General features: G+C 33.8%; 1 protein-coding gene across 1 annotated transcript in view; it reads right to left on the reverse strand.

The window, feature by feature from the left end:
* Nucleotides 1-1103: 1103 nt before the first annotated feature.
* Nucleotides 1104-17553, reverse strand: part of CEP128 (centrosomal protein 128) — a 92441-nt gene continuing 75991 nt past the window's right edge. Inside the window, exons 20-23 of the mRNA XM_088529347.1 lie at nt 11971-12048; nt 10033-10146; nt 6590-6698; nt 1104-1358 (exon numbers count right to left, since the gene is read on the reverse strand). Of these exons, the coding sequence (XP_088385473.1) occupies nt 1252-1358; nt 6590-6698; nt 10033-10146; nt 11971-12048 (408 nt within the window). The 3' untranslated portion in view covers nt 1104-1251. The remainder of the gene's footprint in view (nt 1359-6589; nt 6699-10032; nt 10147-11970; nt 12049-17553) is intronic.

Here is a 17553-nt window from a genome sequence, read left to right on the forward strand (position 1 = left end):
TGCGGCTCATAATGACCTGGGAATTATGACCAACAGACCTGCAGTGTTTTTAATAATAAAAAAGAGAAACAGTGTTTTAGAAGGTGTTCAGAAGTAATAGGCTCCCTAGTAAGAAAGAAGGTGACAAAACAGAATTGTTTCACTAGTGTTTGTGTTGCTACAGTACTCTGATAGATTTGGCCAATTTTTAAGGCACATTAGTGGTGACTTAAACAGAAGCACTAAAGACAGGAGACTTAAACCAGGACCATTAGAAACACTGACATTTCTTGTGACAAGAGAAGAATCGGCTGTGATATGCTGCTCGAGACCACAGTGATTTAGATATGTTTTGAATTTGTTTAGAATAAAGCCATCAGGCCCAGTGCAACAGTGCAATATTGTATTTCCATAACATTTTAAAATCAATATGACATGCCTAAACTTCTAAAAAAAGAACAAAACAAAATACAGGATCATTAAACCCTAAAATTAACATTTTCAAGTCAGAGTGCACTGCCCTTCAAGGTGCTTAATGCAGATGAGTGCGAGTAGGTCTTGATGAAAAAACTAGTTAAGTGCCACAGTAGAGCTCATACAGATCAAATTTGTCATAACATTTGATAAGATACTGTATATTCTGGCAAGAATAATAATTCTAAAGAATACGAACACTTGATAATAAAGATATGCTGATCCTGAAACCATTATTATGAACTGTTGTCAATATTGAATAAATTTAATAGTGATCACTTCTCTCTAATCACCTGTTAAATGACAGTTGTAAACTGAAGAACATAAAGTCATAAGTATTTGCATCACAAGCATCTGTATAAAACAGTATAATGACTCTCATAATAAATATTAGGCCAAAAGTATTTTTGAATGTTTTGATTAAGAACATTATTTAATATTATAAAAAATACGTCAGTAAAATTTCTGTGCAGGTGTCAATAAACTTATAGAAAAGATCAATGTCACAGCTCTTTCACCTGCAAATGTTTCAAGTATACAACAAACTTAGACCAGGAAGACCACAGAAACAAATGCAAGAGAATAGTGCATAATCCTGGAAGTCCTTTGGCATACGAATTATGTACAATATCAGACTTTGTTAGTCTCTCTCGATGTTCTTTCATTTAAGTTTTTGGCAATAGATTAATAACTGAAGGTTCATCACTCTCATAAGCAAACAGAGTCACTACTACTTTAAAACAAAAGAGCGGAATTAAATTTACCACAGAGAAAGTTGATGTGTTTTTGTAAAGCATTCTACTGCTTCCCTCTTCCTGCTTCTGACTTCATGTCGTTGACAGCAGCATTAATGGAATCTTCCTTGGTGGCACTTACATCAAAAGGAATCAATTTTTTGGTAAGTGCTAGAAATGTCAGATGAAAAAAGTAATTAAACATCTTCAGAGAAACATATACATTTTGCTGACTAGCCCTTAACAGGTTTATATCAGTCATATACTTCACTATGCAATATTATAATATATACAACAAGCACTATAACACTAATAAATATTCAATGATAAATATAAATAACGTTAACAGTGTTTTAAAAAAGCAGAAATTAAGGGGAAGAAAGTGGATATCAATTTATACAACATACCTTTTTCTAATGACCTCACCTACACCATAAAAGTGTATGAGTCGTAGTTCTTTCTGACTTCTATAAATAATCAGAGTGCAAGTTTTTGAATGACACAGTAAAATCTTAGCAGTATACAACTGAAAGTCAAGTCAGGGAGAAAGTCTTCACACATCAAATAAGAATAGTGAGATATTTTCACTTCCATAAGAAAAATGAAAACATCATGCTTGGGACTTTAGTAAAAGAGCAAAATACCATTTTTTGACAAAGTTTTCTGCATTCACCTAGAATTATACTATTGTATAATCTTTTGACAGTATGGTCTTCTGATTTTGACAATATTCAAAGTTAAGTAAAAATGAAAAATCATACAAATGAATCCATGTCACACTAAATCCATTTGCAAAGTAATGAATATTTCATGTATTTATCAGTTAACAGTTCTAGAAGGTCAATCTTCTAGAACAGTTCTACCTATGTTCTACAACACTGTCCCACAGTATCATGATATTACAATATATTATTCATTTTAATTATCTTACAGATTTTACAAAACAGTCAAATCAAATAAATTTAAGAATTTGTGAAAAAGAGGGATAAAAAATGATATCCGTATACACTGCAGAGAAAAACTGTCATGACAATAAAAATCAGCATTCAGGCAACTTGTTTTTATTCAACCATTATACCATTCCTGCTGTGTACTGTGCTGACATAAGAGTGCTGTATATCACCAGAGCTAAAGGGTCAGAGAAGATTGTCATCCTAGCTGCAAAAGTTAAGATGACTGGTGGCTATTTTCCTCTCCCTAAAGGCTCAGCTAAGGAAGTCCCGGAACAGAGTTTCCCAACAATAGAAAGCCATATGGCTTCTGGGAAAGCATCCAGGTTAAAATCTTGAAATGATGAACTGTACAAAGGGAAAGACAGGAACCAATTCACAACACTAATGCAAAGCATCTGCAACTCTTGAGACCTTTGTAATATAAAACTTAAGAAAAGTACAGTGGCCATAAAAAGCAATTTCTGAGGATTATTCTTTAGATAACAACTGGTAGTTGATTTTTTGGACCAACCTTTTTGGCCTGATAATAATATAGACTGCAAACATGTCTATTGAATGCTTCCTCATAGAAATCATTTTGTCAGTTAAATCTCTTCCTTTCTAAGAAGATGGGTATAGAAATAAGAGTCTATTCCCACAGCTTCTTTCAAAATAGCTTGTTATGGAAAAGTTGTCATAATTGGAGGAATTAAGCAGAAACATGAAGACCAGACATAAACAAGAATTCTGATTACTTTTCAGCTGCCTGCTGTATCGGCAACTTTATGCTAAAAAATATATATGGATGCAGACTGTTGTTCCTTTCATATATGCTCTTTCATATTTTCCCTCTCACCTTTTTATTCCTCGCTATCAATTTTGAACTTAAATCCCAGGATCCCCATCATAAATTAAATTCCATCAGACTTGTCTCTCCTCCCTGGTGGTTCTTTCTAAACTCATAAGAGACTCACATTTGGAAGTGAGCTTCTAGCACTACCTTTTGGTTCTATAATCTTCAAGCTTTCATGACTTTGTGAGATGGAATAATGATAATCTAAATCACATAGCCTTATGAAATGCTCCTGAAGGTGAATAGATAAATTTAAAAAGTCTGTTTCTAAAGAAGTAAGGAGATAAATTAGTCATAGGAAGTGATGCTAAAATAACCAACAGTTCCTTATTCACATCGGACCACTTGAAAAGGCACCTTCTACTATTTGGAAGAAAATAATACTTAAGCAAAATAGTAGTAATAGTAATAATAATAATAATAAATTGATTACACTTCAATGTTCACCCAAAAGCAACCTTCCTGCTCCTGATAATGTGCCCCGTGTCAGCAAAGTCCCCGTTAAAAACAATAGAGGTTTTATCCAAACAGTTCAGTCTGAAACTGTAAACCATCAACAGTGTCACTCATGTGATGATGATCACCTACAGTATTTATAAGCCTCTAACGTTCTTCTGATAACTTCAGTCTTCTTTAGTTCCAGAATTTTTACCTCGTTTCCTTTATCCCATAAACTGACCAGATAAAAAAATAACATCACTTTTTCAAACATTAATAATCCTTAATTGCCTTATTTGGTCACATGTTAGAGAGCGATAGTAAGAAGCTGACCAAAATTTTACACTTTATACATTACCTAAACAAAAATGTTCAACCTCCTAAAAAAGTTACTTGAACCTTTAATATGCAAGGCCCTAAAAAACAGAGCATAAAATGAGATTTTGAATTTTATCTGCACGCATACAGACCTACAGTGAAGTTGCAGGTTGCTCCTCCTTACCCCATATTTGTTGTTTTTTTAATGTCTATCTGAGGTTTACAAATGCATTCGACTATGACAGAGGATTTTCTGCACTGGAGAATGTATTTAAGATACTTCAATTCATTCTAATCTAAAGTATTTTCATTTGACATTTTAGGGGGCCTATCAAAATAGAGATGTAAAACTCAGAATACTGAATGTAAATTTTATAATGCCTAGAGATTAACCAAATCAGTAGGAAGTAGTACTGCAAATGAAATTTTCCAAAGGCATCTGCTTGTTATATATGTTTAAATATGTTAAGCTGTTATATATGTTTAAATATGCAATAGACATCTCTACAAATATCATACATTGTTATCCCTTAGACTTAGAAGCTGAGACATCCATTTCAAGTAACAGTCTCAAGGTTATTAGTCATAACATGAACACATTAGGTTACAGAGGAAACTAATTAGATTTGTCCCGGGCCAGTTATTCCCTTGAAGTACTACAGACAGGTTTCTTCATGCTTAAGTAATTACCTCTAAGCAAAGGAGATACAGCTGACGTAGGCTACTATATTTTTCTCGACAGTTACTCAAAGATCATCATAGCAATAGCTGAAACATATCTCAGTTTCAAATTCCCTCCAACTTCAATTTTCTAAATGATTGCATAGACCTCAATAAAAATCTAGACACCCACCCAGATCAAAAAAAAAAAAAAAAAAAAAAAAAGGGCACTGATACATGTCCAGGAAGATGCATAGTTCTTTGATAGCTCACCTGCACTACATATTATGGAACAAAGCAAAAAAGAAATTTACATTTTTTGTGTTCCCACTAAATGAAAAAGTGAAACGTAAAAGCTGCAGCTATTTTCAAGCTATATAGAGTAGCTGGCCTATATACTAGATACTGCCTGGAAAGCCAGTATATCAGAGACTTATGAGCTCATAGTGGAGCTTTTCGTTTGTTAGGGTCATAAATATGGTCTGTCTCCTGAAGGAGCTGTTTTTCACAAAATTGCTAGTAGTTCAATTATCTTGGAGAATTCCATTTTCTTGGTCAATTTTAATTGAGATTTGCTAAATAGTTTATACGCTACTGTGGGAAGAAATGCTGAAGACAGATGGCGTGACCACATGGATCTCATTTCTCTTGGGAATAAACCTAAAATTGATTAACAGCTACTAAAGTAATAAAGTCCTTGGAAGTTCCGCTCAGGTTAAACAATATAAGGATACCTGTAAAATTTTAGGAACAATTATGATGTATTGTTAGATTTAAGCAAGTTTTTGCAGTGAAATCAGAGGAAAAGTTGTTGTATTTGGAATGAAACTGTGGAGATCTAGTCCAGCATCCCTGCTCAAAGCAAGGTCAGTTACAGCAGGTTTCTCAGGATCATAGTCAGGTTTTGAATATTTGCCAGGATAGAGACTCCACAACCTCTCTGAGCAACCTAGAATTTGAATATTTCAAAGATGAGCACTCCTCAGTCTCTTTGAGCTTGGCAGTACATGCATAAAAAATGTTTCACACAGACTAAATTAAACAAAACTAGGTAAGGTTATTTGTTTTCTACACTCCAAGAAGGCAAAGTCATGCTTTGGTGTGAAAAGACTGTGTGACAGGAATGAGGTTATGGAAAGATAGCTTTGAGAAAAGAGGAAGCTGTTGAAGAAGTACGGATGTGATTAAGGCATTGAATCTTATGCTTTGGTACCACCTACTGCAGTTATTGGATTTGTTTCGCTACAAGATTTTAATCACAACTGTCAGTTTCCGAAAGGAAAATAAACCTATCATATTGAACCTCACCAGATCAACTAAAGACTTACTGTTGACGAGTATTAATATACTGCTATCTATGCAGTACCCATCTTAGGACTAGAAGAACTGTAGAGCTACAACCTGAGACACAAAGGTTTGGAAGTGCAATGAAGCAGGACTTTCATTACATGTAACGTGACTTACTGAACAGGTTGTCTGCACATAAGCTGGCTATATGGAAAAGAAACAGGAGGTGACATCCTTTTGAAGGAAAGTTTTCTGATACTCACTTGCTCATGCCTTGTACAAAAAAAAAAAAAAAAAAAAAAAAAACTTCAAAAGTTTTCTTCTAAGGCAGATGTGGCACTCATGAAAAGGACCTGATAAAGACCTAATATAACCTATCTTCAGCTGAACTGTGACTACCTAGCTGTATGATCCTGTCAACTTCCATGACCACAAGTATGCACTAGGAGTTAGAAAGAATAATTAAAAACTACTGTTGAAGTAGGAAGCAGAATTAATGAGTTCAACTTACTACTAAAATCTGTTACATCAGCATGAGGCTAATTGGTACAAATGAAAGGTTAGGAAAAATGCTTTGGTGGGGAATACCTTTCATCTCCGGGAATATAAGGGCCTTATACAGTAAGCCAACTCAACTGGAAATGCAAAATTCAAAGGCAGCTCATTTCTTCAGTGTGGTTTTGGATGACAAAAAACATTCACTGCATTTCCCATAAAACAACAACAAAAAACACACACAAAGAGTGTAATGCAGCAAAGTACATCCTATAAAGACACCCAGTATCTGAAACTGAAATAACAGAAAGACCTGTTGGAAAAAAAATAATTCCTCACTCTATTCAAGTAAAACAGCTTTGAAAGAGGAAAATACTTTACTGTGGATTTTTTTTTTTCCTCTGTGAAGCAATACTTACAATCTGAATCTGAAAGCAGTGTGCTGGACAAAAAGCTGCTTTGAGTTCGCCAACTAGAAGAGGGAGCAGCCACTTGCATGTCTGAAATTTCAGCATCAATTTTCACATCCTGTGAAAAATAGCATATTAGTTTATATCAAACACAGCTATAAATGCTAATAAAAATACAGTAACACACATACGGCTATATTCTGTAATTTCACATGAGATGGAAAATTCTGATTTCAATTCTCAGAATACTAAATACAGAATACTGCAGTTATGTTAAAAATAATTTGCTTATGAATTTCATGCCCATTTCCTCACTGCAAAACCTTTGCAAAAACTGCTTTCCCTGCAGTTTCCCTGGAAGCACTGCAAGCTTTTCTTACTATAATAAACTGTGAAAATGTTCTTTTTCCTGTTTGCAGCACACTTGAGGTGCAGAACAAAGCATAATCGGACATTAGTAAATGAGTAATTCATCACTAGTGAATGAACCACATTACTGAGGCTCCCTAAGTAATAGGAAAACTACTCATACCCAAATACCTAAAGATTTTTTTTTTTTTTAATTTTAACCATTAAATCTGAATGGTTAATGGTACCATCTGAATAAGGGTACTATTGACAGCTAGACCTATCCAGCAGGGTTTGTTGTTGTTATTGTTGAACAAAGACTCTAAGCTAGAAAAAGATATTGTTTAAAAAAAGGCCATTTAAACAACAAGCACTAGAAATCTTTATTAGAACTGTGGTAAGTGGTTCCCAGTTGCAATACCTTTCAAAATTAGATGAAAAGCTTGGCTTGACATCCAAATTATTTCAGTTCTTGAAATGAGAAGAGATGCACAAATGTACCAGTTCATAAAATACTTTATTTTGCTACTGAATTTTCATCATAATTATCCTCAGGGAATTTTCTAAAAACATTTTGCAATTTATCATTCCTGTTAGTATTAAGGTTTGAAAACCAAACAGAAAACAAAACGGAATCCAAGGTTAATTTAGAGATACAATGAGCTTTTGTCCCATCAATGAAGAGGGATTTACTCCTATTAACACTAATGGGAATTATACATATTAATCCCCTTGTGTGCTGATGACAAACTTAATGTCTAAAATGTACATAGGATAACAACAACTTTAAAATAATATAATTTTGTCTTTTTATTCTGCTTCTAGAAATGCTATCCTACAACAGAACTTTCAGAACAAGCAATAGTAGACACTTTTACCCGCACCTGCATTACAGAATGGCCTTTTCTTTAGAGAACGATTGACATATATATTTTACTTTTTCTTGCATGTTTTATTTATGACTACATGTGTATGCAGTGCTTGACTAGATGGTTAGCCTTTGTGGCAGGGAAACCATCCTAAAATATTTAAATTCATTTCACATAGCTATCTATCTTTGGGTTTCTTATACCTTTCTCCCTTTTATTTTGTTTTTGATGGTATTTTGTAACATTTTTTACAGATTATATATACACAGCACCATTTTCCCTATTCTATCTACCTCTGGCCTCTTTTACTACAGAGAATCTTACATTTTAACCTATAGAGGTAGGAATTATGACTTTGCTTCTAAGCTATGGATATTTTATAGGTAGCTGACATGACCACAGAAAAGTAAGGAATGGAAACAAATGAAATCACAGGAGGGAAGAAAAAATAACTGCTATTAAGAGAATATTGACTTTGGTTACATTTTTGCTCCTTAAAATGAAAACAGGCTAACACATGATTAAACAATGCATGTCTGTAATGAATGTTAGCAAGCAAGCTGGAAGAGTGTGTTATTACAGAAGATGGTCATTACAGAGGAGAAAGATTATTTTTGTGATTTTATGTAAAATGGTTGATGTAAATCTTTTTACAAGAACTCTCCTTTTAAAACATGCATTATCTTATCTTCTACCCAATATCTGTCTACTCTATATAGCAAAAGCGCAAGATTGTATATAAATTGTAATTTGAAACTAGCAGAAAGATGTCCTGAAGAGTACACTCTTCCATCATTTAAGTTTCTTGACTATTGACAAATAGTAAAAATTTTTAAAAAAACGGAACAACAAAAAAGCAATATTTTTGAGTTAGACAGTTCCAGAGCAGAGTAAGAAAGGCAAGCATTAAAAAGGGATTTCTTCGACTAATCCAACCTGATCAGTGAAATCAGATTAGCAGCCGTCTGTTACTTGTTTTTGAACATTCTGTTCTATTTGTAACAGCTGTGACAGCAGAGTACTCTATGTCATGCAAAACCCAATTAGACCTGTCTAAAAGGAAGCCATTCAATGTGTCCTGTTGTCTAAAGAGAGATAAAATATTGTTCTGGAATCTGGAATCAGCCATATTCTAGATTCTTGATATAGAGTTCATACCGCACTAGTTCAGTAAACTCAGTGATTTTAGTGCAAAATTACATTACACTGTCAGCTGACTGCAGTATTCTTCCACTTAACTTTTCAATGTTTTCCAGATTTCAACAGCTATTGAATTAGCAACTGTGTGAAGGTGTGAGAAATTTGAAAAATTTGAGATGATCACTAGCTTGAATCTGCCTTGTTTCTTCCTTTCAATCCTTTCTTGCAGGAGAACAACATGGGTATCTGAAATAGTCTAATATCATCTTACACCAGAAACATACTAAATTAGAGTTCTCTGTCTTCATTTTCTCTTGTCTATTTTTTAAAAGCCTCGCTGGTCAATATGGTAACCTTTTTCAGAAGGATGACTGCTATGGAGGAGGTGGGGAACACAAAAAGTTTGAACTTACTTGATACACAGTTCCTGATCCTAGATTTTGAGCTCAACTGCTTAGAGACACAGCTGAACAGACACAAAGAATCTTGTCTTGTCTGGGATGATCAGCAGAAATATTGGAAATATCGGCATGATTCTGATTTTTTCTTTATGTTGCTTCCTGATTCTGTACCGCAAGAAACCACTGCAATCCCTCTGCTATTGGTCAGATGAGTTATCTTTAGCAAATAATTTCACATCTGTTTGCCTGAGTTTTCTCTCTACAGTGAAATGGACGTGGTACCTTATCTTCTGTACAGTATGCAAAAGTCTACGACTATAAGTCACTACCTGTATACAAGACACATTAACATTTCTTTTAAGGGAGGAAATGGGTTTATCTTCCACATGAAAGGGCACAGAAAGAAAAAGTCAGCGAACAAATCCGTAGTTTTTTTTATAGTAATTTAACTAGTACTAGCACAAGTAAACGTTTAAGAGTAGTAAGACACAGTATTGCTTTTCCAGAAAATTTTTAAGATTTTGAAAATCAGCCATGGCACTTTTTTAATTGAAACACATTTCTGTCACCACTTTTACACAAGCCATAGCATCTATGTGCAAATGTACTAGTAAACATGAATATTATTTTAGTCTGCACTTGTGCTATAAGGTAATATTGATTAAATATTAAATAAAAAAAGTGGAGTACACACCTTCAACTGTTGGACTCTTCTTTTTGAAACTTCTAGTTGCCGCTGTAGGGAACTCACTATTTCTTTATATTTCATATACCGTTCCTCTATCACCTCCCTTCGGCAATGTGACTCCTAGAAATGCATTGAAAGGTCCAAATGATTTTGTAAGGTCAAAAGTAATAAATGTTCGTTGGTTACTGTAAATACAGGTATTGCCAAGGATTTCAAATACACCAAGAAGAATTAATTACTAATTTTAAGAGGTAGAAATACAGGGGCTATATAAATGATTTCTTGTAACTTTCCAAAATGCAATTTTATCACAGCTTCTAACAAAGGAATTCTGTAATGGGAAAAAATTGCTCTCTTCAGAAAAAGCATTTGAAGAATAGTGTTTGAGGCATATGAACTGAAAAGTATCTTCAAATACAAAAGCAAAACATTTTTCAATTAAATATGTAATGATTCACTTGAATGAATACAACTATCACACAACTTGTGAACAACTATCAAACAATTACTTTGACTTTCCTTCTCCCTTCTCATAAACAGTATTGAGGGAATAACTTGCTAGCATTGGAAAGCAACAGATAGTTTTGAAAGATTCATGTGTACTACTTGAGACTGAAATATGATAGAAACCTATTATAATACCATAGCACTTGGCTGTAAAGATATTAAGGGTATTGAGGGTCTACAATGCTTTTGCCTTGTATAATAAAAATATCCAAACATACTATTTCAAACAGAAGATTGATGGAACTTCAGACTGACATTCTCGCAGCTGAGCTCTCTAATAAACTTAGCTTAGCTCTCTTTAATAAACACATAATTTTTTTTTTTTTTTTTGCTAAATAATGTAGAGATGTTGGCAGGGACTCGTGTTAAGAAACACTCTTTAAAAAAACTAAGTCAGAGAGAGGGATAAAGCTCAAATTAAAATAAAAGTCTGGATTCCAATCTCACTAATACTAGCTAAATCACAGTTAAGTAACCTATAGCAAATCTGAAAATGACAATGTCATTGTACAGTGATTTAAGCAAGAGAGTGAAAGTGTGAAGAAAAAAAAAACACATTTAAGCTTTTGTTTATCTACTTTTGCTCAGTCCTCAGCAATGTACAAACTAGAACTCAAATTAAAGGAGTGGCACAACCACCAGGCAACAAAAGGCAAACCTCAACCTCTGTCAAAACAAAAAGCTTTTCTGAGAATACCCGGAATGTGAAAATGAAGCTATACATTTCACCATTTTTTTTTCATTTAAAATATTAAAATCCGTATTTTTTTTCCTAGACTTATTGATACGACAGAAAGAAAACAGCATAAAATACTCGGTGTTCCAATCATGAGTTTGTTTGAGAACAATTAGAATACAGGATGTTCCAAACAAATATATTTTGAAATGCTTATGAACACTTTACTATGAGAAAATTTTTATAGAAAATAAAGTAGAAATCACTATATTTGTTAGTATGTAATTTGATTCTGCTTCAAAATTTATATTGTACTATGAGGATCCAAATTCTCCAAGCCATTGACTTCATGAGTGGAAAGTAATAATAATACAGTGGTCTAGCCATTTAGCCATACCAGATCAATTTTAGGATTTATCATTTTTGATGGTATCCTTTTACCACTCAGAGGGTGTCCCACTATGTCAGAATAAACATATCTTAATAGTGATAATGAGACCAATAGCGACAATCGTAGGCATTATGTTAGGAAAAAAAAGGCCTATGAAGATATAAAGCTCAACTTTTTGTAATAAGTTTATAAATAAGAATAAACTTATGATCTCAACAAACCTATACATGGCAAACTGAATTACTGTACTATTGTCTATATAATACTATCTAATTTTATGTATGTTATTAAAGGACCTATATAACTTGATCACATTAATTGTCCTAAATAATTTAGAACTACTGAAAGAGTCAAGTTACATCTTTCTTACTCCAATATCTTTGAAATCTTCTAATAGATTCAATTTTCCAGGAAGAGACTCCAGGTGGTCTAAAGCTACTCGAGTACTCTAAAAAACAGAGCATAGAATACAATATAAACAATTAATCAATGCTTTCAGCTTTTCATTTAACTCAAACACTAAAAAAGCATTGCAGAGGTAACACTTTGGTACTTGTAAACAGCCAGCAGTCAACACATTGGTTGTTAGGAGAAAAATAATGACAAAAACTTCCTTAATCCTTAAGCACATTTCCTTAATCTGAGTCTCCATGAACCAGATTTTCACATATTGCCCTTCAGCAAGTAACATGACTATAGCAAAAATATAAATCTGCCCTCACAGTGTTTCTACCTTTGTAATTGTGCACATAGTAAAACCAAAGCTATATTTTGCAAATCGATACAGTTATTACTTAGCTAAGTACACAAATTCTGTATTTTCACATTAAACTGATAAATACTGCTGAAAGACGAATTAACACGTTAAAGAGAGCTGGCCTTCGACTCAGTAACAAAATATGGGTGTTTTACCTTTATGATAAAAATCCAGCCAGTAGCAAGATGCAAAGCACTAAAAAATGTTCTCTAGTTCTAGATTTTAACATGAAGAGGCAGAGAGAGGAAGAAGGAATTAGAACTGAACAGAGTAATCCAAACACAAATACATTATCAATCTAGAAGCAATAATGTTGTCTGGCTGTTTCTTTCCATGCCCCCAGGTTGTAAGAAACATGCTTTTCATAATAAATGCAGGTCAAGTCTCAAACCTGAGGTTCATTTGTACCTCACAAAATTGGACCCATAAGCTATATGCTACCCCAATAAACTACATCAGCTAGTGGACATGAGAGAGTGATTTTTCTTTTTCATTTAACCAGAAAAATAAAAGAATGGTACTGGCAGTTAAGATGGTGATATATTACAACCTACTTCGATATAAAATAGTCTCTCTGATTTGGGGTTCTTTTCCCTTCCAGAACTGATGAGGGTTCAAGCCATCTCTCCGATTTTGTAGGAAAGAACTTTCATCCTTAGACTGTACATTTAGTGAAAAAAGGATTTTCCCATCCCACGTGGGATGCATCCTTGCATTAGGAATGCAAGCCTCACTGGGAGCAAAAACAAAATACTATACAAACACACATGACTATTGTGTTTAATATACTTAGTAAGTAGATAAGTCCTGAATCTTATCCTGCTACTCTTCACACTGTGTTGAAGAGAATAAGAATACATTCAACTCAAAAGAGCTAGAACAATGAGAACTCTATAATCACAACAGACAGAAAATAATTCTAGGAGAGAATTAGTCTAGGAAGAGTGAGTAGAGAGCCTACAAAATAGGCTAAAAGTATTGATCAGAGAAGGATATTTTAGAAATCAGGAAGCACAGGAAGAACTGTCAAAAGTAAAGTAGAGATTCTTTAGCCCTTTAGTGAGAATAGGAAAAAATAAAAATCAGGAAAACAAGGTGGAGATGATCTAGGCATAATATTACAAGAAAAGTGAAGGTGTTTAGGTATTAATTTTGCTAGATATAAACAGTTCGATTTTAAAAATTGAATGTGAATTATATAAGATTGGGGAAATTCTTCGGCAGGTAAGCAAGGCGCTTTTCCAAATGGGCAACACTGAGGACATCTCATATGAAAAAGTGCTTAACTGCGAAGTTGACAATTGACCATAACAGATCCTGAAACAATCTTGGGAGGACGGGAAGGTACATACTTGTGCTATTTCCTGTGAATAAAGTAGGGTCAGTTAGAATCTGTTTTGTAAAATTCAAAGTCAGAATTAATACAGGTAATTACTTTTACAGGAAGCAAAATTATACTTTCTTCTTTACGATCAGCTGCATGAGAAATATGGTTAAATAGATGTTGTATTTAGCTAGCCACATCTGGACCAAAATCAATATGTATTTTCCTATCTTTGTAAGAAGTACTGTATTTTAATATATAACTGCATTTTTTTTATTTAAAAAAATCATAACTGAATAATTTCTTAAGAAGAAAAAATATTTTTTCTGAAACAAATCTGGTTCTTTACCAGAAAGAATTACAGAATTTGAAGATACACATTACTAAATGGAGAAAAAAAAACACACACATAAATATATAAATAGATTCTTCAAATTTTTCAGGATGAAATGAGGTAAGAGGTCTACACATATTGTTCAAAGTGATTTTCACATACCATAATGTAAAACTGCTTTTATACATAAAAAGCTTTGTATTTTTTTTTCAAATGCTTTCTATATGTCTCCAAATTAAATTTTTCTAGAGGTATCTATTGATTACTAATATTTCCCCCTTACAAGCATCCACCGTCTCACTGCTACCATTGTAAAGTGGTATTCATTCATATCTCATGAGCTGTTTACAGGGGCCTTATGTTCATCAAAGCCTTAATGACTCCATGAATCTATAATGAGTTCCAGAGTTTACTGCTTCTATGACAGAGCAGCATATAGTTCTGGTTTGCATGTGTATTTCTACGGCTGAGGAATATAACAGACAACAGATTCTCTACAACCACATCTCTATCCATTTTAATGGAAAGAAAATTTAACTATATGTGAAGGAAAATATTGAATCCTAATGTTCAGCAGTCATCTTGGAGTTACACAGGGAGACTCACCACAGAGTTATTAACTTTGAGCAGATTGGCACCTCCTTCTCCTCCCCAAGAAGCAACAAAACTTCTCCCACACAAAGACACCAGCATGAAAAACTCCTTCCTCACAGGAAACAAAATAACCTAACCAGGTCTCTTTTCTTGGTCCACTAGCAAATCAAATAATGTTTTGAGCTTATGGTATATGTTACCTAATCATTCTTCTAAGACTTTGCACTTCTCAACTGCAGAACAATATATATTTGGTATGTCATATAGAAACAAAATAAATTTGTTTGGGACAGAGAACACAATGTAGGGGGTCTCAATATGTACATTTTATAGCTTATAGTAATTTTTTTTTTTAAGACTATGAAAAATTTTGCTTTTTTTATAAATGAAATCTGCAATCTGTTCTCATCAATGGTAGCTCAGGCCATAAACCTGTGTCAATGTCTCAAGTCATCCTCTTTTCCAATTATTTCTCTAAATATCAAGAAAAGCTCTCATCAACACTGCAAACGAAATTCAGGAAGATGCTCATCATTTGTTATCCCCAAACAAAAAGCTACTCCATACGCTTTTTATGGAAAAAATAAAAAGAAACTGTATCTCAACTTGGTTTTATTTATCACTTGAAGCTATCGCTACATTATTAAGTCCAATCTTGAAAGCAGAAGACCAACCCTCAGGTCATATTCATACTCAGTCCTCGGTCTTTAGATCTCATCAAGAATCCTGTGGATAAGGGATATCTGACTGATACAGACTACTTGGACTTCTGAAAGATTTTTGAAGAAATCCCTCATCAAAGACTATTAAGAAAACTAAGTAGCCATGAGCAACATGGAAAAATATTTTCCTAGTTAGAAAGTCAGTTAAAGGTTAGCAAAAAGACTGCAGAAGTGATCAGATTTCACGGACTAGAGTGGTCAACAAGTGACCTAGTTCCACCAGGATCTGCGCTGTTGAATACCTAGATAAGAGACCTAGAAACCACAGTGAGGTACAGCGACTGCAGTGCTTGCTGCTACTGCTGCTAAGACATCCAGGGCAAAGATGAGGGCCAGCTGTGAAGAACTGTAGAACAGCCTTATGAGATTCCTAAGATTAATCCTTACTTTGATGATTGCTGTTCATAAATTACATGCATGCTAAGTGCTCAGACACTGAAAAAAAAAGCAAAAATCAACATTCAACATTTAATTAGGCAAGGACTAAACAGCTAGAGAACATAATTATCTGCAAGTATTAATCCACAGTGTGCTTGTACTCTGACTGCTGAGTGCAATTTTGGATCCCCACCTCAGAACAGAAATAGCTAGAAAAGAGCAACTAGAATGATCAAAGGCATGGAAAGCTTTCCATATGTGGAATGATTAAATAAAATGACTCCAAAGACTAGAATTCTTCATCCAGGAAGACAGAAGACAGATTGAGGGAAGAAATGAAAGAGAAATACCATAAAAGGATTCCAAAATAATAGAAATCACATCTAGGTCAGGACAACTCTGAGCTTTGAATGGCTAGAATATGACTGAATGAGAGAGAAACAAAATATGTGCCTGCCCTGTTCATACACATCTCCTTAAAAGCAACAATTTTTGGATATTGTTCCAATAGCTTGCTAGACTGACCATTTTTCTTACCCAGTATAGCTGCTTTTATCTGCTATAAAATTTTCACAGTCTTCTGAGCAATTTGTGAAGTGATTTGAAAAGGATAACTCATATACTAACACTTTCAGGGACAAAACTGCATCCCTGTTCATAAAGCCATTGAAAAAGTGATGTGTGATACACAAAACAAAAAACAAACAAAAAAGTTTGCTAGGGGAACTTCAATAAAAGAGGGCAAAAGAATAAGTCAAGGAATGGGAGAGAAAGATGATTAAAAAGCTTTTAGCTGCCTCACAAAATTGACTTGTTAATAATTTAATGAAATACACAACAACCTCAATACAGATCAAATGCCACACTTGTATCATTAATGACTACACTCCATTCTATTAGAAGAGATGGATTTAGCCATTCAGATAAAATGCAAAAAAGGATGTTGTGAACACCTGATGTAGAGGGCAATTAAGTATTGTTAACTTTTTTTTCCCAGAAACTGGAAAGCTCTATGCCATAAGGTACACAAATAATCCTAAGCAGAGCAATTGCATTTGTCTGTTCATTATTTAACAGGGAACAGAAGGTACTGATATAGTTCACTGATGGTACTGATAAGAGGAAGGAACACCAACTGTATTGAATAAGGCTGTATTCATGGCATGTTACTTAACAGCAGACTCTACCATAGAGTGCTATTAATCTTTCTGTTTTTAAAATAAAGATTATTTACTTTGAAAAGGGGCGTTCTGTGTTCTCACAGGGAATGATAAAACAAATTACTCATTTTCCATGACTTCATACAAACACTTTGATGTTTAAAGTGCATGCGAACAGTTAATCCTTCTATATTGATGTATTCTTTGTGATAGACAGTTTCACACTGTCTCTAGGGGCAGATCTAAATCAAAATCAGGCACATATTTTAATTTTAGTCTCAAAGCTGCAAAGCTATACACAAATAAATCAAAGCTGCTTTGTATATAAAGTTTGGCTTTATAGTCAATATATTGAAAACATAAACATAAACCAGAAACCAAACTTTATGGACTTTCATGTACAGTGCTCCTTTCTTTTTCTGAGGTAGGTAAAAACAAATGGCTATCTGTATAGTACAGATATTTTTGAAAATTAGAGTTGACTTAAGTACCAGTTAGCTAAACCCCAAAGCATATCCATAAAAAGATTAAATGTGACTATAATTTAAACGGACAGCAATGCATTTTAGCAGGCAGTTACAATTCAGATGAAAGATGTAATGTTAAAGGTGACCTATGATGACTTTTTTAAAGTTAACTTAGCATGCGGAATACCTAAATAGCAAGAATAGGATCCAGCAGTTT

This window comes from Tinamus guttatus, unplaced genomic scaffold (assembly GCF_059628265.1).
Source record: "Tinamus guttatus ecotype Peru unplaced genomic scaffold, ASM5962826v1 Tinamus_guttatus_pri_ptg000327l, whole genome shotgun sequence".
Taxonomy (NCBI): Eukaryota; Metazoa; Chordata; class Aves; order Tinamiformes; family Tinamidae; genus Tinamus; species Tinamus guttatus.